General features: G+C 45.8%; 1 protein-coding gene across 3 annotated transcripts in view; it reads right to left on the reverse strand.

Annotated features, from left to right (window-relative positions):
* PCSK6 (proprotein convertase subtilisin/kexin type 6) overlaps window positions 1-27337 on the reverse strand; it is a 208581-nt gene that overhangs the window by 61774 nt on the left and 119470 nt on the right. For all 3 annotated transcript variants that reach the window (XM_053581857.1, XM_053581856.1, XM_053581858.1), the window contains exons 10-12: window positions 22762-22865; window positions 21017-21134; window positions 1784-1972 (exon numbers count right to left, since the gene is read on the reverse strand). In XM_053581857.1, coding sequence (XP_053437832.1) covers window positions 1784-1972; window positions 21017-21134; window positions 22762-22865 — 411 coding nt within the window. The remainder of the gene's footprint in view (window positions 1-1783; window positions 1973-21016; window positions 21135-22761; window positions 22866-27337) is intronic.

The following is a 27337-nucleotide window of genomic DNA, read 5'->3' on the forward strand; positions in this document are numbered from 1 at the left end:
CAGCCTTTAAGCCTCCTGGTCAGTCCAGGCCACCATCTGTGCCTTCACCCAGCTCTGCCTCTGAGACTGCTAGGGGTGCAGCCTGGAGGAAATGGAGGCTCCAGCAGGTGCTTCCTAAAAGTTTGCTACCAGCCTGGGGACTGCTGCCGGGATGGGTGATGGGGTGACCTGAAACAGACTTGCCCATCTACTCAGCTTCAGTCCTGCATGCACAGGGAACCTGGGCCCAGTGTTGAAGGGCTTCCAACTTCTCAAGAAACACTAGAAATGAGGACCTTGAGATGAAATCTCTAAAATTAAAAACAAAAACAAAAAACAAACAAAAAAATCAGCATCAAGCTAGAACTTGCCCTCTGACACCAGGACCTGCTCATGTCCACACTGGCATCCATAGGCAGAGGCAGGGTGTGGCCAGGCCTCCCTGCAGGAAGGAGAGATGCCTCATGCTGCCCTTGTGCCATGAAAGTCGAAGCAGATAGGGGCTGAGTTGGCAGCCAGGATCTGGTCTCAGGGTTAATGCTGGTGTACTAAGGACAAAGCTGACAATGGGCCATCTCACATGCTGCAGAGAGACTGTAGGGCAGAGGTGGGGCGGGGGGGTACAAAGCACAGCCTCCCACTTCTTCTGACAAGGGCCATCTGCTTCTCTTTGCTGCTGGGTCAATCCCTGTGTCGTATGCAAAGTTGGGGGTGGGGTACAGGAGGATTAAGAAAAGGGCATCACCACCAATACCCCCCCGGCACCCCTCACCACTGTTCCACGGCCCAGCTCCTGCTTGGCTCTGTCTGAAGGCTCCACTAGACGACTGTGTGAATTCTAGAGTCCCAATAATCTAGATAAGGGCCATAGCCTCAGGCAGGTCACCCAACTGAGTCAAGCAGGTCCATAGCAGGCAAGTGGGGAGTGGGGATCACAGCCAAGTGATCCCCAATAGGGCAGGCTGGTCTCAGAGTATTTCCTGAAGGGACTGGGGGGACACAGTTGTCATTCTGGTATTCAAGGGAAGCTGGAAATGCTGATTTTCCTTTGAAACGTTCTTTTTTCTCCCTTTGCCTCTTTTCTAGACAGACAAAAAGGTATCCTAATCATCCCCAGGGCCTCCAAGTTCCACAAGCCCCTTCATTCTAATTCCATGCAAGTCATATAAATGCCTCAGTGAACTTCCCCTGTCTAAGTTTGTTGAGGAAATAACTCCATAGCCTTCCTCAAACCAACCACACACAAAGCATCAGAATTTCGAGTTTGTGCCTGAGCATGAGCCATCAGAGGAAAAGGCGAGAGCGAGCAGCATAGGAGTGCCTTCCCCGCACCCCACATGCCAGTGTCTTCCGGGGATGGGCTGACCTGAAAGGCAGCCCAGGACTGGCTGGGATGGGTAGGGGGTGGGGTGGGGGAGGGCAAACAATGTCCCTTATGGGAGACTCTCATTCAAGGGTCAACTGAATAGGATAAAAGGAATCTTCAATGCACTTGTAAGAGCAATTAAGGCATAACCAGAATGCCACATGTTCTCTCTACTGAACAAAAAAAATGGAACAACTCCTCTGCCACTTCTTCTGAAGATGAAGGTTTTCCAGGATCTTTATGAATGCAAGATTTCAGACAGCAAGTTTTCAGGTTTGTGAGGTCTACATGTAAGGGTCTCCAAGAGGAAGGGAACTTCCAGCAGTCAGTGGGACATCCCCACATGTCAGCCTTGCGGGTATGGTGTGAGCCAGGCCCTTGTGCAGCCTAAATCCCAGGAAGCCCCTATCCCATCCTGGTAGGCCTGCCCTGCCTTACCTCTTTGCCAAAAGTTGAGACTTGGTTCCTGAGGGAGAAATCAGGTAGATCTGGAGGTCTCCTCGGCGTGGATGTGAAATGGAGATACGGACCACCACATGCTCCAGATAGACCACGTGCTGGTCGGAGTGGTCGGCACAAGCACTGGTGAGGGCTGTTGTCCGCAGTGTCTGCACTATGGGGATGCTCCTATGGGAAGAGGGAGGAGCTCAGTGTTCAGCACCTGAATCATCAAGTCTCACACAGGTGCACAGAGTGCCAAGTGTGGCCTCTGGGTTATGGTGATCCCCAGGGAGCAGCAGCAGCAGTGTCCTTATGTCTCACTCATGGGTGCTGCATTGAGTTATTATCACCTGCCCAGAAGATGTCTGTGGTTCTGGAATTTGTTTATAGAGATTTAAAGAATGGATTCTTGTGCAGAATTGGGCCAGCATCCCTAGGGATTCAGGGACTGGACCTCTTTAGTGGCCAGGAGGTGGCTTTTCTTCAGTAGCATGTGGCCAACTCATTTCCTCAATCACCTGGAGTCTGCAAAGCTCTGAAATCCCACTATTTTGTTTCAGAGACTGGCCTTGAAAATAGAAGTTGCAATGCTGAATAACAGTAGCAAATACTTCCTGAGCTGACTGGGCCCTGAGCACCAGGCACCAGTCTGAGAATTTACGAGCATCAACCCATTTAATCAAGAGAGAAATTAAGGATAGTGCCCAAGGTGTGGCTGATGAGAAGTGGAGCTGAGACTTAAGGCCCCAGAGTCCACTGCCTGGACACTGTGCCCTGCTGCCCTGCAAGGATGCTTGTATAGACCCATATTCACGAAGAGTCTTGTGTGGTCAAGGTTGCCACAAATGGACTGAAATCACTGGAGCTGGTGATGTTCCCCACTGCCCCGCATAAAGTCCCTCCCTCTGCTGCCCTGTGATGGAAATAGATGATGGTTCTCTTTACAAGTACAGGGCAGTTTCACCATACAGAATGGAATCTGAGGACAAGCACAAAGCCTAATTATTCAAGAATCATTTCTAAGAATTACTGGCGAGTATATTTTAGCAATATAGGGTAACAACAATGCATGTCCATAATACGCTTTCCTCTCACCAACACACATGTCCAAAAATGAAAAGCAGTAAATAAAACAGTACAGCTTTAACCAGAAGGATGGACAGCTAACCAACATACTTTGGGATAAGGGGAAAGAAGGTTACAGATACTACCTAGATGTTGGTGAATTTTTTAAAAACAGACTGCTCTGAAGGTAGTGAGTTATTTCTATTTTTGTTCAGTCAGAACTCATTGCTAGTATTCTTTCCCTTCTTGTCACTACTGCACTTGACTAGTCTTAAAAAAATGATAAATAATAGTAAACATCCTAGCTTCTATAGCAGTAAACTTTCTATCTCACCAGGGGGATGGGAATCTGTCAATGTAACATGTCAACACAGGTGAAAGCAATAGATTAGCAGGAGACGAGGTGTAAGGACCAAGTTAACTCCATTTTGTTAAAACTAACTTCATCTTGTCCCTCAGCCTTCATTTTGCAGCTGCATACTAAGGGCGTTAGGGAACCTGCTTCCTCACCCGTCCCCGTCCTTGCCACATGATCCGTGCCATTGCACAACGCCCTTGCACAACGTCTGCTCTGAGGGATAGCAACACTCTCTCAGACAGCCAAGGACAAATACTGCTCAGTCCCCTAAACCCTCTATCAGCTTGCCCCAGCAGCTCACCTCACACCCCCTCCCTTTTTTTTCCTTTCTGTACCCTTAAAAACCTCCCTCCTTTTCGAGATCGGGGCTTCTCTGCTCTCCTGCTGCACCAGGACCAGGAAGCCCAGGCTTGAGTTTGTAAATAAACAACCTCTTGTTTTTGTATTGGACTTGGTCTCTGGGTGATTTATGTGGGGAATCCCGTGACTTGGGCACAACATTTGGGGGTGCGTCCGGGAGAACCCCCCAAAATCACCGAGTACCTGCTCCGGAGGTGAGTGTGTGTTTATCTTGTCCTGCTCCGTGTTGGTTCCGTTTGTTATATCTATAGTCGGGACGTGGAATACCCCGGCAGAGTAGAAGAAGGGACGCCCTGTGGATAGGTGACTGGGATGTGGAACCCCCAGTTCCTGGTCAAGAAGACCACGGAGAGGCGATCCTTCTGGTTGAGAGACAAGGCGGGTCACAACCGCCAGACGAGGTTACACCGTCGTCTCATTTTCAGTTTTGCCTGAAAACCCTCAAGGGCAGGCTTCTGTCTTCTGGAGGAATCTTGGGTGTTATTTGTTTTGTCTGTGTTTTATTATATTTGGAGTGCGACATGGGACAGACGCAGACGACCCTCCTCTCCCTAACTTTGACTCATTTCCAGGACTTCCAAGACAAAGCCCGAGAGTACGGCTTTAATGTGTCCAGAGGTAAACTTGTGTTTTTTTGCAGGAATGAATGGCCGGCGTACCACATCGGATGGCCACCAGAGGGCACTTTTCATCTCCCCATTATCTTTCAGGTCAAGGATATAGTCTATTGATCTGGGACCGGGCACCTGGACCAGATCCCATATATAACTGCTTGGCAGGACCTTGTGGAGAACCCGCCATCGTGGTTAAAACCCCTCCTTCCTCCGTCAGGCAAGGAAGTAGCTAAACTCCTAGCCTTGAAGGAGAAAAAGGAGAAGTCCCCTGAACCCACTGCCCTTCCCCCGGTCCTCCAAGGAGGAACTGATCCAGAAGTGCTCTTCCTCCCTCCCTGTCAACCCTCACCTCGGGAGGCACCTGTTCCTCAGAGTCCGCCAGGCAGCGAGGCCACTCCAGCCCCAGGTCCAGAGGGTAGCCACAGGAGCCCACCTCACACCCGCCGTAGAGCCCTGCACGATCTGACAGCAGACTCCACAGTGTTGCCTCTCTGCGCGGCGGGCCCCCCTGATGGAGCGAACCCCCCAAATCAGCCACACCACTATTGGCCCTTCACCACAAGTGATCTCTATAACTGGAAAATGCAGAACCCTAAGTTCTCCGAAAAACCTACTGCCGTGATTGACCTCTTATTTTTTTTTTGATGTGCATAAAATATTTTAATATGAAGCTTAGATAAAATATTATGTTTTATTTTCAGCTATAGAAAGATTAATGTTAGACAATTCTCAACTTAAATGCAATTATTATGATATATCATTATGCAGGCCTTTTATAAAATTTCATAATTAATTTTTTTTTTTTTTCCTTGATTGACCTCTTAGACTCAATTCTTTTTACCCACCAGCCTACCTGGGACAATTGTCACCAACTGTTATAGGTTCTTTTCACCACTGAGGAATGGAACTGCCCAGCGGGGCATCTTGGCTGAGGCCAGGAAGGCTGTTGAGGACGCAGACGGAAGCCCCACCACCAACCAGGCTTCAATGCCGCTTTTCCTCTTACTCACCCCAATTGGGACTTTAATACGGGAACAGGTCAGGTAAGACTCCAAGTCTACCGCAGACTCTAATGAGGGGTTTCCGTGAAGTGGCCAGAAAGCCGACTAATTTGGCCAAGGTAGGTAGGTGATGTACAGCAGGAAAAGACAGAATCCCCAGCAGCTTTCTTAGAAAGAATTATGGAGGCATTCCACATGCACACACCCCTAGACCCTGAAGCTGAGGAGAATAGAGCAGCAGTTGTCATGTTCTTTGTTAATCAGTCAGCTCCAGACATTAAGCACAAGCTGCAGAGGATAGACAGACTGGGCGAGAAGTCTTTGCAGGATCTCCTAGAAGTTGCTGAAAGAGTCTACAACAACCGGGGACTCCCGAAGAAAAGCAAATGAAGGCGGCTAAAAGACAGACCCAGGAATTAGCCAGGGTCCTCCTGGCCTCCATAGCCGTGACCTTGGACAAAAGAAATAGGCGGCTGTGCTGACTGGCGGCAGGAGGTAAGGAGGGCTCCCCAGGCGGGGAAAGGCTCCGCCTCCAGAAAGACCAGTGCACCTATTGTAAGGAACATGGACACTGGGCCTGGGAGTGCCCCAAGAAACCACCTCCCAGACCTTCATGCCCCCCCTCAGTGCCAGTCTTGGAACTGAGTGGGCTTGAAGGGTAGGGGGGTCAGGGCTCGCCACCCCTCCCTGAGCCCCGGGTAACTTTCAGAGTGGAGGGGACCCCAATTAATTTCCTGGTAGATACTGGAGCCCAGCACTGAGTCCTGACACAGGACCACGGCCCTATGGATGCCAGGAAATCATGGGGCCACGGGGCCATAGGCATCAAACAATATTCATGGACTACCTGAAGAACTGTGGACTTAGGTGTAGGCCAGGTATCCCACACGTTCATGGTTATCCCAGTCTACCCCTACCCTCTCCTTAGGCGAGACCTCCTAACCAAGGTAGGGGCTCATATCATCTTCAAAGACCAAGGACCCCTTGTCACAGACCAGTATGGGAGTCCCATATAAATACTCACCCTACAACTTGAAGATGAGTACAGACTGCACCAGCAGCAGCCTGAGGGCCATCAGTCGACATATGTCACTGTATGGCTGAAAACCTACCCACTTGGCTGGGCTGAGACTGAAGGAGTGGGGCTAGCTGCCCACCGACCACCAGACATCGTAGAGCTCAAGCCAATGGCTGAAACTGTACGAGTACGGCAGTATCCCATGTCTCAAGAGGCCCAGCGGGGCATCACGCCTCATATCCGGAGGCTTTTTAAGAGCAGGATACTAGTGCCCTGTCAATCTGCATGGAACACTCCCCTGTTGCCTGTAAAAAAGCCACTGTCTAATGACTATAAACCAGTCCAGGACCTAAGAAAGGTCAACAAGCGGGTACTAGATATCCACCCCACTGTCCCAAACCCTTATACACTATTAAGTGCTCTCACCCCTGATCAAGTATGGTACACTGTTCTCGACTTAAAAGATGCCTTCTTCAGCCTCCCGCTAGCCCCGCAGAGCCAGGCAATGTTCGCCTTTGAGTGGAACGATGATGAGCAAAGGATCCATGGTCAACTTACCTGGACCCGGCTGCCACAAGGGTTCAAGAACTCCCCCACCATCTTCAATGAAGCCCGATACGAGGACCTGAGTGAGTACCGGCAGCAGCACCCTCAACTGACTCTTTTACAGTATGTAGATGACATTCTGATCACAGCCGAGACAGAAGCAGAATGCCACCAAGGCACCCGGGACTTGCTGACTGCACTAGGAGCTCTGGGGTACCAGACCTCTGCCAAGAAGGCTCAGATTTGTCAACAAACTGTGAGTTATCTGGGGTACATCCTTAAATATGGGCAGTGGTGGCTGTCCCAGGCAAGAAAAGAAACAGTTCTAAACCCCCCCTCCCCCCAACCACACAGCGAGCAGTGCGGGAGTTCCTTGCGTCAGCTGGGTTCTGCTGTCTGTGGATTCAGGGTTCGCAGAGATAGCAAAGCCCTCTGTGAAGCCACCCAGAACAGCCTGCCTTTCCAGTGGAGCACAGAACAAGAAAGAGCCTTCCGAGCCCTGAAACAAGCCTTGCTCTCGGCCCAGGCCCTAGGACTCCCAGATATTACCAAGCCCTTTCATCTGTATGTAGATGAGCACATAGACATAGCAAAAGGGGTGCTTGCTCAATCCTTGGTCCCTGGACCCGGCCGGTCACCTACCTGTCAAAGAAACTAGACGCTGTAGCGGCAGGCTGGCCCCCATGCCTACGTATCATTGCAGCTACTGCATTGCTGGTTAAAGACGTAGATAAATTAACTTTAGGGCAAGAACTGTTGATCATGATCCCTCATGCCGTTGAGGGAGCCCTCAAATAGCCACCGGATTGGTGGGTTAGCAATGCCCGACTGGCTCACTATCAGGGCCTTCTGCTGAACCCCCCACGAATCCGGTTCCTACAAAAGACCTCTCTCAATCTAACAACCCTACTGCCGAATCCGAACCTAGACGCCCCCCTCCATGACTGTGTTGATATCCTAGCCCAGGTTCACAGGATACACCAGGACCTTACGGACCATACCCTCCCTGACACAGAGGCCACCTGGTACACAGATGGGAGCAGCTTCATACAAGACGGATGCAGGTACGTGGGAGCGGCAGTGGTGTCTGAGACCGAGACTGTATGGGCAGAGCCCATCCCAGCAGGGATGTCAGCTCAAAAGGCTGAGCTTATAGCTCTAACACAAGCCATGACCCTGGGGAAAGGCCTAAGACTTAACATCTACACCGACAGCCGATATGCCTTTGCCACCGCCCACATACACGAGGCAATTTACCAGGAGACAGGACTCCTTATGGCGGAGGAAAAGACTGTCAAAGATAAAAATGAAATACTCAACCTCCTAAAGGCCTTATGGCTTCCCCAGAAACTAGCCATCATTGATTGCCCTGGCCATCAGCGGGGTGACTCCCCTGTAGCCAGAGGCAACTGGCGGGCCAACCAGGTCACCAGGACTATAGCCACTTCAGCTATCCAAGAGCTTCCTATTACTACATTGCCAACACTGGACCACCTGGTACACAGATAGACCCCCAACACTTCCACAATCACCAGAGTATACTCTGGAGGACCTAAAACAGATAAAGCAGATCCCACAAGCCCACTCCCCTGAGAAGTACAACAGATGGTACATCACCTGTGATGGCAAAGCGCTTGTGCCGGCAAAACTAGGACAGGAAATCCTCCATAGGATCCATTCATCCACCCACCTAGGGTCACACAAAATGAAAGACTTGCTGCGCCACGCCAAAATCAAAATACAAAACCAGAATACTAAAATTGATGAAGTCGTAGCTTCATGCAAAGTATGTATTGTGACTAACAGTGTATCTAGCTCCCACAATCCAGGGTCCAGAGAGCGTGGGACGGAGCCAGGTACGTACTGGGAAGTGGACTTTACTGAAGTTAAGCCAGGTAAATATGGGTACAAATATCTCCTTGTTTTCATAAATACATTCTCAGGATAGGCAGAAGCATTTCTGACCAGAAATGAACCTGCGCAGGTAGTAACTGGAAGATATAATGCCTAGGTCTGGAACTCCTAATCAGATAGGATGAGATAATGGCCCAGCCTTTACTTCTCAGATAGTGCAGAGTCTAGCAGAAGCCTTGGGGACTAATTGGAAATTGCATTGTGCCTATCGACCCCAAAGTCTGATCAGGGCAGGTAGAGTGGATGAACCGCACCCTAAAGCAGACCCTGACTAAATTAATCGTGGAGACTGGCGGTGACTGGGTGTCTCTCCCCCCCTTTGCCCTGTACAGGGTATGAAACTCACCCTACCTTTTAGGAAAAACTCCCTATGAAATTCTCTTTGGAAGGCAACCCCCTATAGTCCCTAAATTGCATTACAATGCCCTCACTTCAAAGGGCCTGGACCTTAAAGCTTGGAAAGATTATGTAGTCACTTTACATTTTTACCAAAAGGCACAAGGAGCTGATTGGGAGAGGCTTATAGCCTTCTACAGCTCAGGACCTGTCCCTAAACCACACGCTTTCCAGCCTAGAGACTGGGTGTACGTGAAACGCCACCCACAAGAAACACTGGAGCCCCAGTGGAAAGGCCCATACACCGTGGTCCTTGTTACTCCCACCACACTCAAGGTTGACGGCATCACCTCCTGGATACATCACACGCACATTCGCCTAGCTGACCCGTTCACCATCAAAGAAGACTCCACCCCCCAGTGGAAACTCCTACGGGACCCTAATAACCCACTGAGGCTCAAACTGCAGAAATGCCAGGATCCCTGATGCCATCGTATGTGTACCACTTACTGACTTACTCTGCCTTGCAGATTATAACCCTCACCACTAACCCTCATCACCCCATTAAGATAACGTGGCTAGGTACTGATGCAGCACAGGGACGGTACTCAACCAAACCTCTGGAGTTCACCCTAAGGGTACTTGGTTCCTGGAGCTCTTAGTCGACTTATATAATCTGGTAGGGATTAGACCCTGCCCCTCAGCGTGGCAGTCATATTGGTCCAGAAATACTCTAACCAAGTACTTTTATGTCTGCCCCCATCACCTTCCTAATAAGTGTGGAGGAGCAAGTTCATATTTCTGTAACTCGTGGAACAGTGTTTCTACCGGGCAATTATGGTGGAACCCCCCGAGACAAGGAGACTTGATCCAAGTAAAGAGGAAGGGTGTTTGGAGAGGGCACACCTGTGCAGGAGGCCCCAAACCTGACACAGTCAGTATCACCTTTACGAAGAAAGGAAAGTGAATGCTGGATTGGGAACTCGGCAAATGGTGGGGCGTGAGACTGTACAACGTGCACAGAGCAGACCCAGGTAATGTTTTCCAACTCAAAATCTTATACACCCCTATTAATAATAAGCCTGCTGCAGTGGGCCCCAACATAGTGCTTAAGCCTCCCCCTGTAGTCACCCCTAAGCTCCATGACTCCCCTGACTCCCCGGACCAAGCATTCAGTACCCAAAGTCTGATTCTAAACCCCACACCTGTGCCTACCACAGATCCCGATCCACTTTGGAAATTGGTCATTGCTACATACCAAGTCTTAAATACTTCCAGACAGACCTTACTAAGTCCTATTGGTTATGTGTAGAAGCCAGACCCCCATACTATGAGGGAATCGCCCTAATAAGCAAACCTAAAATCAGCTCCCAGGCTAGCGACTGCCGTTGGCAACAGTCTAAGCCCTGAGTCACCCTACAGTCCATTATAGGACAAGGAACCTGTATAGGTCAGACACCCCCCCCCCCCAATACCAACATCTATGTAATCAAACTCTCACCTGGGATAGGACTGGATATATAATTCCCACCAACAATTCCTGATGGGCTTGCTCAACAGGGCTCACCCCGTGTCTACATGGGGCAGTCCTTGATTTTAACCCGGGGCTTTTGTGTCTTAGTGCAGCTCATCCCCAAGCTGATCTATCACTCAGAGGAGGACTTATATCAGGCACACTTAGAAGAATCAAGAGAGAACCAGTCACAGCAATAACTCTAGCCATGCTCATGGGACTAAGTATAGCAGGAGCAGGCACAGGAATCTCCTCCTTAGTTCTACAAGACAAGAACTACGGAGCTCTGCATGCTGCAATAGACTTAGACATAGAAAGAATAGAAAACTCCATTCCCACCTTCAAGAGTCCCTAACTTCCCTCTCTGAAGTGGTGCTCCAAAATAGGCGGGGACGAGACTTACTGTTCCTTCAGCAAGGTGGATTATGCGTAGCCCTAGGAGAAGAATGCTGTTTTTATACTGACCACTCAAGAGTAATCAAACAGTCCATGGAGTTAGTTAGAGAAGGTCTCGGCAAAAGAAAACTTGAGCGGGAACAGTCTCAGAGCTGGTATGAATCTTTGTTCAGCAAGTCACCCTGGCTCACAACTTTAATTTCAACCATAGCGGGCCCACTTGTAATCCTATTATTGCTATTAACTTTCGGCCCCTGCATAATTAATAAATTACTGGCTTTCATCTGAGCTAGAATTAATACTGTTCAATTAATGGTCTTACGGGCACAGTATACCCACCTCAACACTGAACGCACCAGCAATGGCATAGAGCTAGGGCTCGTAAAATGCACTGAAGACCTATAATTGGATCTTCTAGACACAAGAAAAGGGGGGAATGTAAGGACCAAGTTAACCCCATTTTGTTAAAACTAACTTCATCTTGTCCTTCAGCCTTCATTTTGTAGCTGCATACCAAAGGTGTTAGGCAACCTGCTTCTTCCCCTGCCCCCGTCCTTGCCCCACGGTCCTTGCCCCACAGTTCACGCCCTTGCACAATGTCTGCTCTGAGCAATAGCAACACTCTCCCAGACAGCCAAGGACAAATACTGCTCAGTCCCCTAAACCCATCAGCTCGCCCCAGCGGTTCACCTCACACCCCCTCCCTTTTTTTTCCTTTCTGTACCCTTAAAAACCTCCCTCCTTTTCGAGATCGGGGCTTCTCTGCTCTCCTGCTGCACTAGGACCAGGAAGCCCAGGCTCAAGTTTGTAAATAAACAACCTCTTGCTTTTGCATCGGACTTGGTCTCCGGGTGATTTATGTGGGGGATCCTGCAACTTGGGCACAACAGAGGTGGTGAGATAAATCAAAATAGAAAAAATGGAAAAGTGGAACTCATCAAAAGAAGGATATTTCATAAATTTTATTGTTTATCATGATATGAATATTGAAGTTTTATATTAAATTTTTTTCCTTAAAAAAAAAAAATGAACTGTTTCTATCAGAATTTTCTGACCCACTCCGCAGACAAAGCAGAGGCAAAGTCTATATCCAAGTGTTGCTCCTACATCTGGGTTAGACCATTCTACCTATTCTGGGCCACCAGGACTTATGTCTCTGTGAACCAACATCTCCTTACTCCACTGATTTGCAAACTGAAAAAAGATGGCATTCTTTGGTATAGACCTAGTTGCCACCCGGCAGTACATTAATAAGAATTCCCCACCATGCAGCCGGTGCTCAGTTTATTACGGGGAGCACTTTTCCCGTTATGCCCCAACTTTCCTCTCGGGTGGCTCAAGGCTTATGCTGTGAGCCTCTCAGGAATTATATCACTTGGCTCTACTGGGCCTGAGTCATAAAAAACAATCAAAACAGTTATAAACAGTGATGTAATTCCCTCAGAGACTCTGTAAATATTTGCTAACATGCTTTGCATGCACCGTAAATTGATTTGGAGATGCTGACTTCTTCCATTGCCTTCTCCCAAGTTTTACTGCTGGTGTTTACTGATTGGCAGGCCCCCACCTGGCAGATACAGGACAGGACAGAAAGGTCTGGAGAGTGCCAGGCCTTGCAGGGACCACAGATGTCTCCAGGTAACATGTTCACCCAGTCCTCCAACCTCTCCCCCACACACTAAGAATGCAAAGTGGGTGTGTTGAGGGCATCCAAGTGTCACAGTGGGGACTAAATGCTCTCCTAGAGCTTTGCAGTCAAGACCCCAATACCCAGAATAACTGAGTACTCTTTAAACTTCTAGCACTCTCCCAGGGCTAGAGAGATCAAGCTGAAACAGAAACAAAGCCATAACCAAGTTTAAAACACTATCCCGACTCTCCAACCTTGTGCTAATTAGCAGAGAAGCAATCAGTTTGCTCGGGAAATAGGCTGGAAATCTTACTAAGGAACCTTTCATTCTGATGAGGCCCTGAATTTGAGAGAACAGGAACAGGACAAAATAAAAAGACAACCGAATCCCACCCTTCACCTGCCCCACCACCTCACATCCCTCCCATCTCATCTACACCTAGAGAAAAAATTGTTTCAATGAGAGTATAACAGAATCTTACATCTGACTTTCTTTTTCCAGCTCTGAGATTTGAGTGGCTGGGTAAGAAAGGTTAGGCTGGGTCTAAGCCACAAGGAGCCACTCTGCTGCTGCCTGCAGGATGGCTGGCATGGCCACACAGAGCTCCTTCAGAAATTAATGGCTTCTCTGGGTTTAGTGTTCAAAGCAAGGCATTGCCTTCATCCGGAGGCTAAGAGACACCTCCAGGGAACTAGGCTGACTGTAACAATTAGTTTTTATGTGAAATCTCTTAACTAGGAAATCGCTTAGTTACAGCTCACCAGGACTCCTCACTTCTGCAAGTCCCAGGCAGAGTGCAGGGAGCAGGTGGGGAGTCCAGGACAGCTGTTGCAGGTAAGGACCATGAGTTGTTACCTTCCTTATATGCAGTTAACTCTATACATTTTATTTCTTCTGTAGAAATTGAAACAAATAACCAAATTAGGAGAAGTTATAATTTCTTTAAGAAAAGAACTAAAAGGAAGCTTTACAATGTTTCATGATAGGTGAGTAGGGATGAAACAAAAAAAAGGAAGTTGTTTTCTATCCTATAGTTACTTCAAAGATAACACAGAAAATGCAAGTTGTCTCTAAAGTTATTTATTTTTTAGTTTAAACAACATGCAGAGATTATCAGTGTCACAAGAATACAGTTAAGCTATACTTCCATCATGAAAACTGATTTAGAAAGATCTTAAAGTTCCCAGGATAACTAAAAATATTCTTCTGCTATTAAATTCTGAAAGTGTTGTCTGTGGACATAAAGCCATCTTTGTAGGTCCCTAGGGGAACCTAGCTAGTTAAATGATCCACAAGACCTGCCTGCAGATTGAACAATATTTAAACCAAGGAGACTGCTGGACTGGGAAAAGATCTCTAATGACAGAGAAATGCCACTTCCTGTAGAGCCACAGTTCAGCCTTAATTAACTCTGGTACTCCAGATGTTCTCCATTCATCCTATACTCTCTTTAACCACTCCCTTTCCCCAAGGCACTGGAGGGCTGTTAGTGGCAGCAGCCATAGTAACTTCCCCTACCTCCAGGCCACTGAAATGCCAGCCTCCTTCTAGTTTTCCCCAATGCATAATAGCATCTAATAAATATCTTTCTATATCATGAAGATATAGAAAAGCTCCTAATTTGCTAAAATCACAACACTTAGAATCTTGTGGCATCAGAGTAACATTCAGAGTAAAAAAAACAAATACTTTCAGTTAACCATGTGGCAGGCAAGGTGGGCCATAGGCTGAAACTCTCTACCTTGGGGAGCTCCCTCTCTCCACTTGTCTTTCTGTTCTACCTGTGAAGCTAGAACAAGTCAGTATTCTTACTCTCACCTAGAAGACCTCTTTCCAGCTTGGCTTCAGGGGCCAACCTGAGCGATTCAGAAGTCATGCTGGGAGACCAACCAGAATCAAAGGCAGTGGCATCCTCTCCTCTGCTGTATTTGGGATCTAGCTGGAGAAGAACAGCTTGAAAAAGCAGAAGGTCAATGAGAAGGTCATCTGGGAAATTCTTTCACCAACCTTCTAAAGGGCATGAGTGGGGTGGAGGGGTTAATTGGGACAGACTTGTTAAATTAAGCCATAGGAAAGCAACTCAGTCTGTTGGAGGGCACAGAGCAACTGTGTGAGGATAGCAGGAGGCTTCAGAGTCACTTCTCAGACCTGTTGTAGGATGAACATCCTTGACAAGATGGTTATTTACGGTCTGAGGGTGTCTCATTAATCTGTGGACTTTTCCTTGTTTGTGGTAGTTCAAGTTAAGAATTTTCCTTTGCTGAAACTATTTTTGATTATCAAACCACAGCACATCATCTAAGCTAGAAATAAAATTTAACTAAAAAATGAAAAAGAAGCTAATCCAGTACATTAATTTAGACAATGCTGTCCATGATTAATAGAGCTGTAAGGTGTTTTAACATATAATGTTTAAATTTATAGCACACATTTTTCTTTGATGTGAAATGAGGGGGCTGAATTAGCTGGCTTTAAACCTGCCTTCTGATACTAATAAGCTAAGATTCAGTCAGATGGGGAATAAAAAAAGACAGTAAAATATAGTCAATCCTCATTATTCTCAAATCCTGTATTTGCACATCCACCAACTTGATAAAATTTGTTTGTATTCTCCAAATCAGTACTGTGGTGAATTTTTTTTTCCTTGAAATGAGAACTATGTTGCCCAGGATGGTGGGCTTGAACTCCTGGGCTCAAAAGATTCTCCTGTCTCAGCTTCTGGAGTAGCTGGGATTGCAGGCCTGCACCACTGTGTCCAGCTTTTGTGCCACTTTTGTGGTCAAATGTGGACGTGTGCAGAGTGGTAAAATATCTGAGTCAGCCAATGTGAATATTCCCAGCTGATTTCAAACAAGGAATATCCATTTCATGATGTATTTTATGCCACATTTTTCACATTTTTGTGAAATTCTTAACTTTTGTGTTTTTCACGGGTGATTTCACTGTTTAAAATGGCCTTGGAGCACAGCGCTGAAGTACTGTCTAGGGCTCCTAACCCCAAGAAGGCTGTGATGTGCCTGATGGAGAAGATGCATGTGTTATGTAAGCATTGTTCAGGCACAAGCCACAGTACCGTCAGTCGTGAGTTCAATATTAATGAATCAACAATATGTATCAAATGAATAAAACAAGGTTCTGTACTGATCAGGTGGCAAAAATGTTGCTCATAGGAACCTTATTGTGCATCTTGCCTAGGACTTTCAGTGTTTGCTAATTCAGTGTTTGTGGTGACCTTATACAATTACCACAAATAATGAAAATCAACTGTATTCAAATTCAAATCCTAATTTTAGAAGTAAGTGTTCTTTACAATTTGGGGAACACAGGTTTGCTTCAAAAACTAAGCTAGGCAGGGTAAGGGATGCAGGCTCACAGGCTGCTGGTCATGTTCACCAAGGCCCACAAGGAGTCAGGAGGGAGGACAAGCACCATGGGCCCGGGGTGGCTAACCCCAGGGCAGGACTGCACAGCTCCCCACTCAGAGAATACTTAGCAATGCCCTGTGTGATAGGGGCCTGAAAGGAGAAACCAGAAGCAAGGACCTCATAAGGTTACCAGGTGTGCACAGAGGTCACCTGGAGGGAGGTGCTGGGTAAGGTGAGGACAGCATGAGAAATCTGCATAGTTCAGAGAAAGGCCAAAGAGGGGCTTTCAGCTTCCTAAAAAGATGTCAAACCAGGGCACATGCTTAAGCTCAGCAGGGAGTTGGACTGATCTGGAACCATTAGGTGGCTCAGCACCTGGCCTCGGAGAGCACCTGGCCTGTCAACCATTTGCCTGCTTAACCTGCTGCACCTGGGCCACTGAGGGCTGGCCCCTAGGTGCTGGTACCTGGCCAAGGTTGGAGGAGCCCTAAGGGAGCCAGGAACAAGGCACTTTCCATCCTCAGAGGCAGTGTGTCTAGCCAGCAGGGGACATGGAAGTAAGGGAGAAAGGTCTTCTGTGGGGCACGCAGGTTACTCTGCTGGGTTCAGTGCTGCCTACCTGGAGGGGCAAGCTGGACTCTGGAGACAAGCAGCCTGGGTGGAAGCCTGACCCTGCACCACCCCGACCCAGGGCCAGTTTCTTAACTCCTCTGTGTCTCAGTATCTTCATCTATAAAATAGAGATAAAGACAGTACCCAAACCTCACCCCCGTGTTCGGGACATTTATGTAAAGTGCTCAGAACACTTCCGCACTCATAGTGATTTTATAATCATTATCCATTATCTATCATCCATGGCCCTATATTGTCACAGGGGGAGTTGTTTTTAATGACCATCACATGCAATCTGGTTTAATGAGACAGCAGAAAAGTACAGTTAATTCTTAAAAATCTATAAATAGATTGTCTACAGATAATCCTTGATATTCAAAGTAACACATTGGCTTTGGGGACTGAGGTACCGTGTGTGTGTGTGTGTGTGTGTCCTTTAAATGAAAGACAGAACAAACTAAACTGTTAACTCTGTCCGAATGATAACTTTGCAAATCGATAAAGACTTAAAGACATGCGGGTAAGTTCTTATTGCCTTATGTTAGTTTAAAAGATTCTTCTGTTGTCTCTCCAGCATGGAATCTGGACTCAGGGATGCCATCAACTGTCCCACAGGAGACCGGACTTCTCAAGAAGCACAAAAAGTACTGGCTAGAAAATTCCAAAGGGTCAAGTAAGGTATTTAATCACTATGTCTTTTTTTCCCTCAGGGGAATCACACCAAGTTTTTTTTTTTTTTCACTTGGAGAACAGCTATGACGTACTATGTTTATCCTTCTCTATTTAATACATATAGATTTTTAAATATTTTGCAAAGGCAGATGTCACTGATGATCCTACTTACCTTCTTTTTATTGAAGAGAAGTCTTAAACAGATGAAACCCATTTGTGCTTATGAGTAGGTAAGAATGTCTTTAAAATATTACAGCAGAGGCCTGGTACAAGTTGCACTTTCATCCAGTGCCATCTTTGAGGACTCTAGCAAGTCATTTACTTTTGCAAAAACTACCTATCATTCAGTTCAAGGGATTTCCCCTAGTCCTTGCATTCACTGAGGGCTTCCTATGACAGGCCTTATGCCCTGTGGGCTTCTGGAGAGGTAGCTCTGCGGGTGGGGTGGATACCGGGAGGTAAACAGGCTGCTCAGTAAGATCTGATGGTACCCACTCCCACCCAAGTCTCCTTTCTCCTGGTGGGCTCCCAGCCCTCCCTACACTCTTAGAGACTTCCTGTCTCTCAGGTGGATCCAGACTCATGCTAAACCCTCACACCTCACAGTCCTCAGATGAGAAATGCCAAGGTATCATTTGGAATCCCTGTTTGGCTAGTCCTTTTTATACCACATATGGCCTTTCCTCAAATCACAGAGCATCAACCCCAGCGTCCTCTTGATGGGGGTTGCAATTGGAGTGGCTGCCCTCACACTGCAGCCCTGGCCGTGCTGGCTGGCAGCCCTTCTGGTCTTTTTGACCTGAGTATGACCCAAGGGCAGGCAGGGGCAGTGAGGTGTCTGCTGGGGCAGTGTAGGGGACAGCAGCTCAGCTGGGATACTATGGATGATTGAGCACAGATGCCATGTGGTCATGTCAGGACACAGAGGACACAATGCTAGTTTCTGAGCAGGGGCTGGATGCACATGATGGGTCTGCAGAAGGGGTGGCCCATTTGATGACTCCTGTAGTTGCCATGAGGACTGGTGTCCCTGAACCATAACCATATCCCAAGAGAGGGACAGATGCCAGCTCAGGGCTGGGGACACAAAGAGGTGTCAGGGCTCTTCATTCCTGCCCAGCACATGACCAAAGGGGTGGACACATCAACACCCCAGCCCTCTCATTCAAGACTCCATGTGACATTACTGTGGACATGGCAGGCCTGGCTACCAGGCCTTCCAGGACTCCTGTACTTAACATCTGATAAACATACTTCTCTGACCTCAGTCACACTGGGGGCAGCATTTCCCTTCTGCTCAAGAGGAAAAGTAGATAAAACATATTCCATGCAGAGAAAGAGGCAGGCATTCTCTCTCTCCCTCACTCTCTCATACTCTCTCCCTTCAGTGTGGGAAACAGCTGAGCTAGGCTGGGAACACTCACAAAGTCCTAGGACCCCACCATGAGAGAAAGAAACCAGAGAAACCAGAGAGTGGACAGCTGGACTGAGAAATGTACATGAAGATATGAAAAGGGAGCAGCTAGAAGAAGAGAGAAAACAGATGTGTGGAGACTCTTCCTTTTCATGTTTAAGCCAAGTGATCCAAGCTAACATGAACCCTGGTGAAAGTAGCTGCCCACAACCATAGGGGCACGCAGCGGCCCTGGTTCATTTGACCTCTGACAGGCAGGCAGGACTGCCAGGAGGTGAAGCTTGGGGTGGAAAGGAGGCAGGAAGCTCCATTCGGTAACGCCACTTTCTCTGGAGGCTCTTAATGTTCTTGGGAACAAATGAGTTGAGGACTTAAGCAAGTGGTTGGAGACAGCAGGTTGGCTGAATACTTCAGAAAGAATCTGAAACTGCTAAAGGTAAAGATAATTTTTCTTTAGAAACAGAAGTCTGATTCTTCCTCTCTCTCAGAATTTGTGGAGTCCTTACTTTCCTCAAAGGACAGAAACAATGTCACACTGTATGTTACCGTGGGTTCTCGCAACCTGTACTGTCTAGACTTTACAAGCTTTCACTTCAAAAACAAAAAAACAAACAAACAAAAAAAAACAACCATTCGCCACCTAGGCACCACTCTACCATCTTAAAATGATTTCTGGCAGGAGAAGAATGTTTTATTCAGGAGCCACCCTTACGAGGAGACCAGCAAGAGGTAAGGGCTGTTGGGGCAGAAGGCAACACCACCGGTCAGGTAGGGGACCAGACCCAGGAGCCAAGCCTCACCTGCCCTGGTGTTTATCTGGGTTGTAGGCATTTTCCAACAAAGCCAAAGAAGGCACAAGTTCTCCTTTAAGACAATCTTCTACTGTCTTTCAAATTTGACCGTCTAATGCTCCTCAGAGAAATCGATGCCTTAAGAAGTTAAGATTGAGACTTGTCTGCTGGCCAAGTGACCTGTTGGCTTTGGAGTCATCACCTAGCCATCTGTCTGTACAATTAGCCACAGGATGGAAAGTTAATTTTTCAAAAAGATCCTTCTGTGGTTATTTATCCTGTTATTCAGCCTACAAATACTTTCTAAATTCCTACCATATCCAAGGCATCCATGAGAAACACTTTGCTCAACATTTTGTGGCAAAAGATTATATAGTAAGAATATAAGCACATTCAAGGAAGAGGCTGTCTCTAATACAGTGATCTGTATTTATTGATAAAGCAACATATTACTTTTAATCACCACATTTCTTTTTCAAACACATTTTTCCCAAAGGGAACAAATAATTTTAGGTGTAGAAACACACTCATTCTGTATCAGATATTATAGCCCAGGAAACACTATTCTTCCTCTTAAAAAGGACAGTTGCAATGACAGAATTCAGGAGAATAATCTGATTTCCTCCTCTAAAGGGATAGGGTTCTTGCTTTCTGACTTACTTTACGGCTAATTTTTTATTTTATTGTTAACTGTTTGGAGTCAGAGACTCATTCTGTTGCCCAGGCTAGAGTGCCGTGGCATCAGCCTAGCTCACAGCAACCTCAAATTCCTGGGTTCAAGTGATCCTCCTGCCTTAGCCTCCAAAGCAGCTGGGACTACAGGTGCCCGTCACTAATTTTTTTTATTTTTAGTAGATGTAGGGTCTTGCTCTTGCTCAGGCTGATCTTGAACTCTTGAGTTCAAGGATCTTCCTGCCTTATCATCCCAGAGTACTGGGGTTACAAGCGTGAGCCACCATGCCAGCCAAAGGTAATTTTTTATTTCAACGTATATTATGGATTTAGAAAAACTTACTCCAAGGGGGTAAAATCGTGGAGGACCCTCCGCATGGAAGAGAGATGAATCCAGAGCCCTAGAGCACACTGCTCGAAGTGTGTTAAAAGGCTCCAGTGCTTCAACCTTAAGAAGGTTGTATGAGGCCAGGTAAAAGCCACTCAGAGCAGCTACACACTTTGACTGACAGGCCCCCCCCTGCAAGAGAGTAGGGGCAAACACAGATGCACCTCTCCAGGCTTGATGGATTTGTAGGTGGCTGCAGCTATGCTCCAACCTTTGGTGGTTATTAATTATTAATTTTACCCTGCAACCCCTGGTCCAGTTGGCTATACTAAATGTTATGGATAAAATTCCCAGCACTAGGTCTGAGGGACTGACTTCCTATCAAAGAGCAGTAAGGGCTACAAGTGGAAGGGGCTTCAACATGGTCATCACTTACGAAGCCATTCTTTTCTCTTGTACAACCCACAAGAGAAAATGCAGACATGCACGGGCCTGCACTGCCCCCCCCCACACCCTGCCCCCCCAGAATGTGCATGCAAACACCTCCTCCCAAAATACCTTATAGCAGAGTCAGGTCCAAACCCACATGTCTGCGGAGTCACTGGTGCCACAGCAGAGCCTTACCTGGGCCTCTTGTCCGAGGTGGCCACGCACACGTGCTGCGACGGCACTGCTGTCCACTTCTTAGCCTCTATGACGAGAGCTTCTGCGTCCACCAAGCCAAATCCATAGAAATGGCTGACTGAAAAGACAGGCTCTTCAGAGCTGGGCTCCCACCTCTCCCCAGGGAGGGCACAGGCCGGCTCTTATATTCTGCTGGGCTCCCAAAGAGGACAGATTGACCATATTACTTGCTGGGATCCTGAGGCCCCAGGTGGCAGGACCTAAGGGAGGCTGCTCAGAGGTCCCAGCTGCTTGGTTCTCTCCCTGAACACAACTTCTGTTTAGTTTAGCAGTGCGAGCCAGGAAAGGTGACCCATTCTGGTACAGGTAGGACAAGTATAGAAAGGGTCTAGGACTTTCTTTTTTTGAGACAAAGACAGGTTTCTTTACATTAAAAGGCTATATGGGCATCTCTGCTCCCCAAATCTTAGAGCAGACCAGAGAAGCAAAATCTGAGACCTTTTGGTTCATCCAACGATAATGTACAATAAATGCAATAAAACAAAGCTGCCTCCACCTCCATCTTTTTTGCTGTTTTTTTTTTTCCCCCCTAGGGTGTTCAGGGGAAGCAGCCTTGCATAGCACACAGATAGGCTTGTGAACTGCCCTGATCCAGAATTTAATTTGGCCAAGGCAGTAGAGTTTCAAAGTTTAATTTAAGAGGTAAGGTTGAGAACTAGATACAATCTATTTTCCTATTTAATTAGGCCAAAATTGAATGTAGGTCAGCTCTTGTTACAGCATAGCACTACCACCAACATTCTTGCAAAACAAAGACAAATTAGGCCCAATCAATGGCCTCCTTATTAAAAGGAATGTCCTGTGCAACTTAGGGTAACAATTGTGGACCTATATTTTATAGGTAATGCTATCAGACTTAGCATCAAAATAGTTAGTTACCTGACAGAAAAGATTAAAAAGAAAAAGTCCTCCCTAATAAACAATGGCCAAATGAAATCTTTTTCAATATCTCAGGTAAGAAGTCAGACAAGCAAAGCCAGTGGCACTGCCCTCTAATTATCCAAACCAGATGGACCAAATATCCAAGTTAACCAAGCCCTGGCTGTGGGTTGATTTCATTGTACTTGGGTCTGTTAGGCTAGGCTTAGGGTGTAGCCCTCTCTGCCTTATGGGTCACTTTTTCAGCACAGGGGCCCAGCCAACTGAAGTTTTACAGTTAGAAAGTAATTTACATAACTATCTCAATGTCTTTGTATAGATGAGGAAACTGAGGGCAAGTTTCAAAATCAGGGAGCTACTCAGGGCTAAGAATGTAAGCTGCCATTAGGTAGTACACAAACAAGTATCCTTTATTTTAATAACTATGGATTTGTTTTAATGTGCATTAGAAAAAATAACTAAATATGAAATTTATGATGAAGTAGGTATTGTAAAGTTTTCTTTCAAAATATATTTCTTTATGTAAGACAAAAAGGGAGTCAATTTAAAGAGAACTGTTAAGTAAATACTGGTACAGGTAGAAAAAATCATGGAGTTTAGGGAACCCTAGACTCTTATGATCAGAGGGTTCTCCCTTAATATTAGTGAGAGATTCCAGAATATTTTTCTTACATCACTGCATATGTGTTTTTAATTTTTGTGACACCTAATAATAACAATTAATATTATTTAGGGATTTTTTCCAAAGAAGTCATGTCCCCCCTTCCAGGGTCACCCAAGAGTCCAGCAGGACGCTGCAGCCGCACCTTTATGACCAGCACCATTGACCTTCCAGTCACTCGCTTTCAGGTGGGCTGGCCGGGATGTCTTCACTAGCAGGTGCTGGACGTCCCTCCAGGTTAACTGGCTGCTGCAATGACACAACAGACCACTGAGGCCCACACAGATCAATGATGATGGCTGCGCAGGTGGTCCCAAGTGGTGTGTTAAGAACCCACCCCAATCTGAACAGGAGCAAACCCCTGAGGCTAAGGCCTGCATTCCTTGGCTAGCATTTCTTTCACAACCTTTTGGTAAACAATAGTTTCCAGCAACTAAATCCTGAGAAAAAATAGCACAATGGGTAACCTAAAATCCATAGGCATTAAAATCCCAGCCTTGCTGCCACAGTTTTATTGGAGTTTGAACACAGCCACCATATAGGAAGTTTTCTAAGTAGAGAGAAGAAAACATTTCATATAATGGTAAATGTTTGTTAAGCATTTGGGGCTATTCTTCACTATAATGAGCAAATGTTATGGTAAGTAAGAGTATGCTCAGCTATGAAAAAAGAAAAAAAGAATATGCACTCCAGCCATGATCAGCCTACATTCCATTTTATGTGGACCCACTGGCTACAGGGTGTAATTCAAAATTCTAGTATATAATTCTAAATTTATAAAATATTCATTCTGATGAATATTTTAGAAACATTTTGTTAAAAATCACATGCCCACTAATAAATATACAGATGACATTTTTGTGATTCTAAAATAATTTGCCCACCTTTTTTAATACCCCTGAAATCCAGATTTAACTTACCATTTCATGTCTCTTATGCCCTCTCTGTCCACAGCAACAAGGACCAGGTTACCCTAACGGGGGTGCTGAACTTGGTCCTGGTTATTCACATTGTCATTTCTGGGTCTAGTAACTCTTAGTCTAAAAGAACTCTTTGATAGTTACAAAAATTATAAGAGATATGTAAGTATTGTATTATTAGCAGCACTTCTGGTTTCTATGGTACATAGAAACGACAAATCTTACAACTTACGGCATCAGCGACATTCAGTATTTTTCATACTATCTCTAGGCAGAAGGGAATATAAATTAAAATCATTTCTGCTTTCTTCTGATCAGTATTAACTGTTATAAAGTTTGGATATTTGAACATAATACTCTTTCTGCAAGGCTGCTTTAAAGTATGGTACATGTAATACCTACATATGATATGAGTCACCAACAAAAGGAATATGTTTTTTTGCTACACAAAGCTGAGTAAAAAGAAAGATGTATAGGTTTACAGTCTCACCATAATTTGACAGATATTCATAGATATTTTATTCCTTTTTCACTCTATTAAATAGACATACATCTATGACCTTTTAATCAATTACAAAATTAACCAAGAGTGAATGAGGCTCTCTTGTGTTGGAGACCCTCACTCCTTACTAGCGTAAACATGTATTCCTTCTTTTTGGGACTATCTCTTCGGGACTCCTTGGGAGAGAGATGACCAGAAGAACCATCCCCAGGCCTGTCCCAAGAACTTTCCATGCAGGTGCTTCTTTACAAAGAAGGCATGTCATGCCATTTGCATCTGCAGTGGGTGTGAACCTAGGACCCTGGGACAAAAGTAGGACCTGGAAGGGCTGCTGCTAAGGTGGGATGAAGATGTTTCTAACAGCCAACTGTGTGTACATTAAAATGCAAACAACACAAAATTTATCATTTGAACCATTTGTGGGTGGACAGCTACACTTGTGGCAGTAAGCACATTTACACTGTTGTGCAACCATTTCCTAAAAATGTTTCATCTTCCCAAATTGAAATTCTGTCCCATTAAACACTACCCTCCAGCCCCTGGCTCCCACCATTCTACTTTGTTTCTGTAAATTTGACTGCTTTAGGGACCTCATAGATGTGGAATCATTTTTGGTATTTGTCTGATTTCACCTTGTCCTCAAGGTTCATCCACGTTGTAGTGTGTCAGAATTTCTTTCCTTTTCAAGGCTGAATAAGACTCCATATTACATATGTACCACATTTTATTTATCCACCCGATCCATCCATGGACACTGGGGTTGCATCTACCTTTAAGCTGTTGGGAATCACACAGCTATGAACATGAGTGTGTAAATATCTGTTCAAGTCTCTGCTTTTTACCATTTAAAAAAATTTTTTTTATTAAATCATAGCTGTGTACAATAATGCAATCATGAGGTACAATATGCTGGTTTTATATACAGTTTAAAATATTTTCATCGAACCGGTTAACATAGCTTCATGGCATTTTCTTAGATATTGTGTTTAGACTTTTATATTCTACATTTAGTAAATTTCACCTGTACCCTTCTAAGATGCACCGCAAGTCTCTGCTTTTTCATTCCTTTGGGTAAGTACCCAGAAGTGGGACTGCTGGCCATATGGTAAGTCTATGTTTAATTCTTTTGAGGAACTGCTATACTGTTTTTCACCAAGGCTGCTCCACTTTACATTCTCACCTTTCACCCTCTCTGTCCGTTGTCCTATGAAGAGCTGCCTGTGGTGCATTCCTTCCTGGGGGCCCACACTCTCCAGGTTCCATCCCAAGCCTCCCCTAATTTCTCTGTTTTCTCACTGCTGCACTGGTTACTGGTCTCTATGCTGCCTCGCCCTATATGTGCCCAGGCCTTTGCTCTCCTCTCCCATCCACTGTATCTGCACAAGCCCACAGGCCAGCTTCACTGTCAGGGGAGGATTCCAAGGCCTAGAGTAGCCCATGGTCATATACCCCAGTGAAGTGGTAATAGGTACAGGCTTTGGAGTTCAGACAGAGCTGATGTGGCTGCACCCCACACTGGCCGTGCCACCTGGCAAATTACTCAAGGATGCTACAGCCAGTGCTCCTGGAAGTTTAGCACTGAGGTGCCAGGGAACACAAGCTTCAGAGTGGAGGACAGAATGGGTTCAGAAAGAGAGAATAGCCAGGTGTGGTGGCTCACACCTGTAATCCTACCACTCTGGGAGCCTGAGGCATGAAGACTGAGCTCAAGAGTTAGAAACCAGCGTGGGCAAGAGCTGGACCCCGTCTCTACCAAAAATAAAAATACTAGCTGGGTGTTTTGGAGGGCGCCTGTACCCCAGCTATTGGAGAGGCTGAGGCAAAAGGATCACTTGAGCCCAAGAGTTTTAAGTTGCTATCAACTATGATAGCACGGCACTCTACCCAGGGCAACAGAGTGAAACTATCTCAAAACAAGAAAAATAAGAAAAAGAAAAAAGAGAGAGAGAGAAAACTCTGGAAACCATTTTATTATGACAAAATCCATTTTATTATGATGAAATCTATTTTATTTTTGACTTTAGTAATAAAACCATAAGTTAACTATATGGAAAATCTGCCCAAGAAATAATGTTTAAAATGTTTTTTGACAAAGAAAGAATTGATGGAAAGTATCAAGGCTGCCCCAAACTATGGGATTATCTTTGGACAATTTTTAGTCTTTCTTCATTGCCATCATACACTATCCGAAGACCTCCCTGTACCCACTGGGAGTTTCTCCACCCAGGACCACTGGCTCTGCCCTGGCTCCTTCTACACTATAGTGAACAGAGAGAAAAAGGCAACCCTGAGGCCCTGCTGCCCAGGCACAAGCTGGCCAGCTCCAAATCTCCTGAACTTAGGCTTTCAGGTCCCTAGAGATCATTTCTTCTGTCCTTGACCAATACTGCAAGTTTAAAATGCTCTAAATCGATGCTGTTTTAGATGAGATGTGCTTGACTTGCCACCTGTAACTTTCTGAGAAGGAGCTAAAACGATGAGAAGATGATTATCTGAGTTTTTATGTGTCTATCCACCAAGTTTAATGGATGATCAGACATGAAGCTGGGTTATTTTTTCTATTTAGTTTTGGATAACAAAACTCCCTGCATGTTTCTAATAAGGAATGGAAGAAAATAAAGAGCAATGAATCACTAAGAATGTGAATGCAACTTTCCACACAAGTAACTAATTATTTAGAATTTTTTAAAAGGAGCCTCAGGACACAGAAGCTAACATTTTGGCCTAGAAATTAAAAATGTTGAACTGTTTCTTTGTTAAATTGGTAGCATTTGAGTGTTAATGCTCTTTTGCCCTGTGCAAATCAACATGCAGATGTAGCTAATTACAAGGACTCAGGCACCCCAAACAATACTTTTGAATTATTTAAAAACTCATCTATTGGGCGGTGCCTGTGGCTCAAAGGAGTAGGGCACCGGCCCCAAATGCCAGAGGTGGTGGGTTCGAACCCAGCCCTGGCCAAGAAAAAAAAAAAAAAAAAACCTCATCTATGACAAATGAATATAGCAAAGGGCTGCTCTGTGCCAGTTTTGATGTCTAAACTACAATCTACTTGTGATCCGATGACTGCGTGTGCACTGAGCTCTCATTCTGATCCATTCATGCACTAATAATTCTAGAGTGTCTCCTTGGCTTATAACAGCATCATCATGTTTTATTGTCAATTTATAAACTAAAGTTTCTAAAGAGGAGCCACAGCAGCCTAAAATGAGGTTTTGGTGTGAGTTCCAGAATGGGAGGCAGGCTGGGGGCTCTGGCCCACCTAGCCCCTCTGTCCTACAAACGGTGGAAGACTGTGG

The sequence above is a fragment of the Nycticebus coucang genome, chromosome 2 (assembly GCF_027406575.1).
Source record: "Nycticebus coucang isolate mNycCou1 chromosome 2, mNycCou1.pri, whole genome shotgun sequence".
NCBI classification, from domain to species: domain Eukaryota; kingdom Metazoa; phylum Chordata; class Mammalia; order Primates; family Lorisidae; genus Nycticebus; species Nycticebus coucang.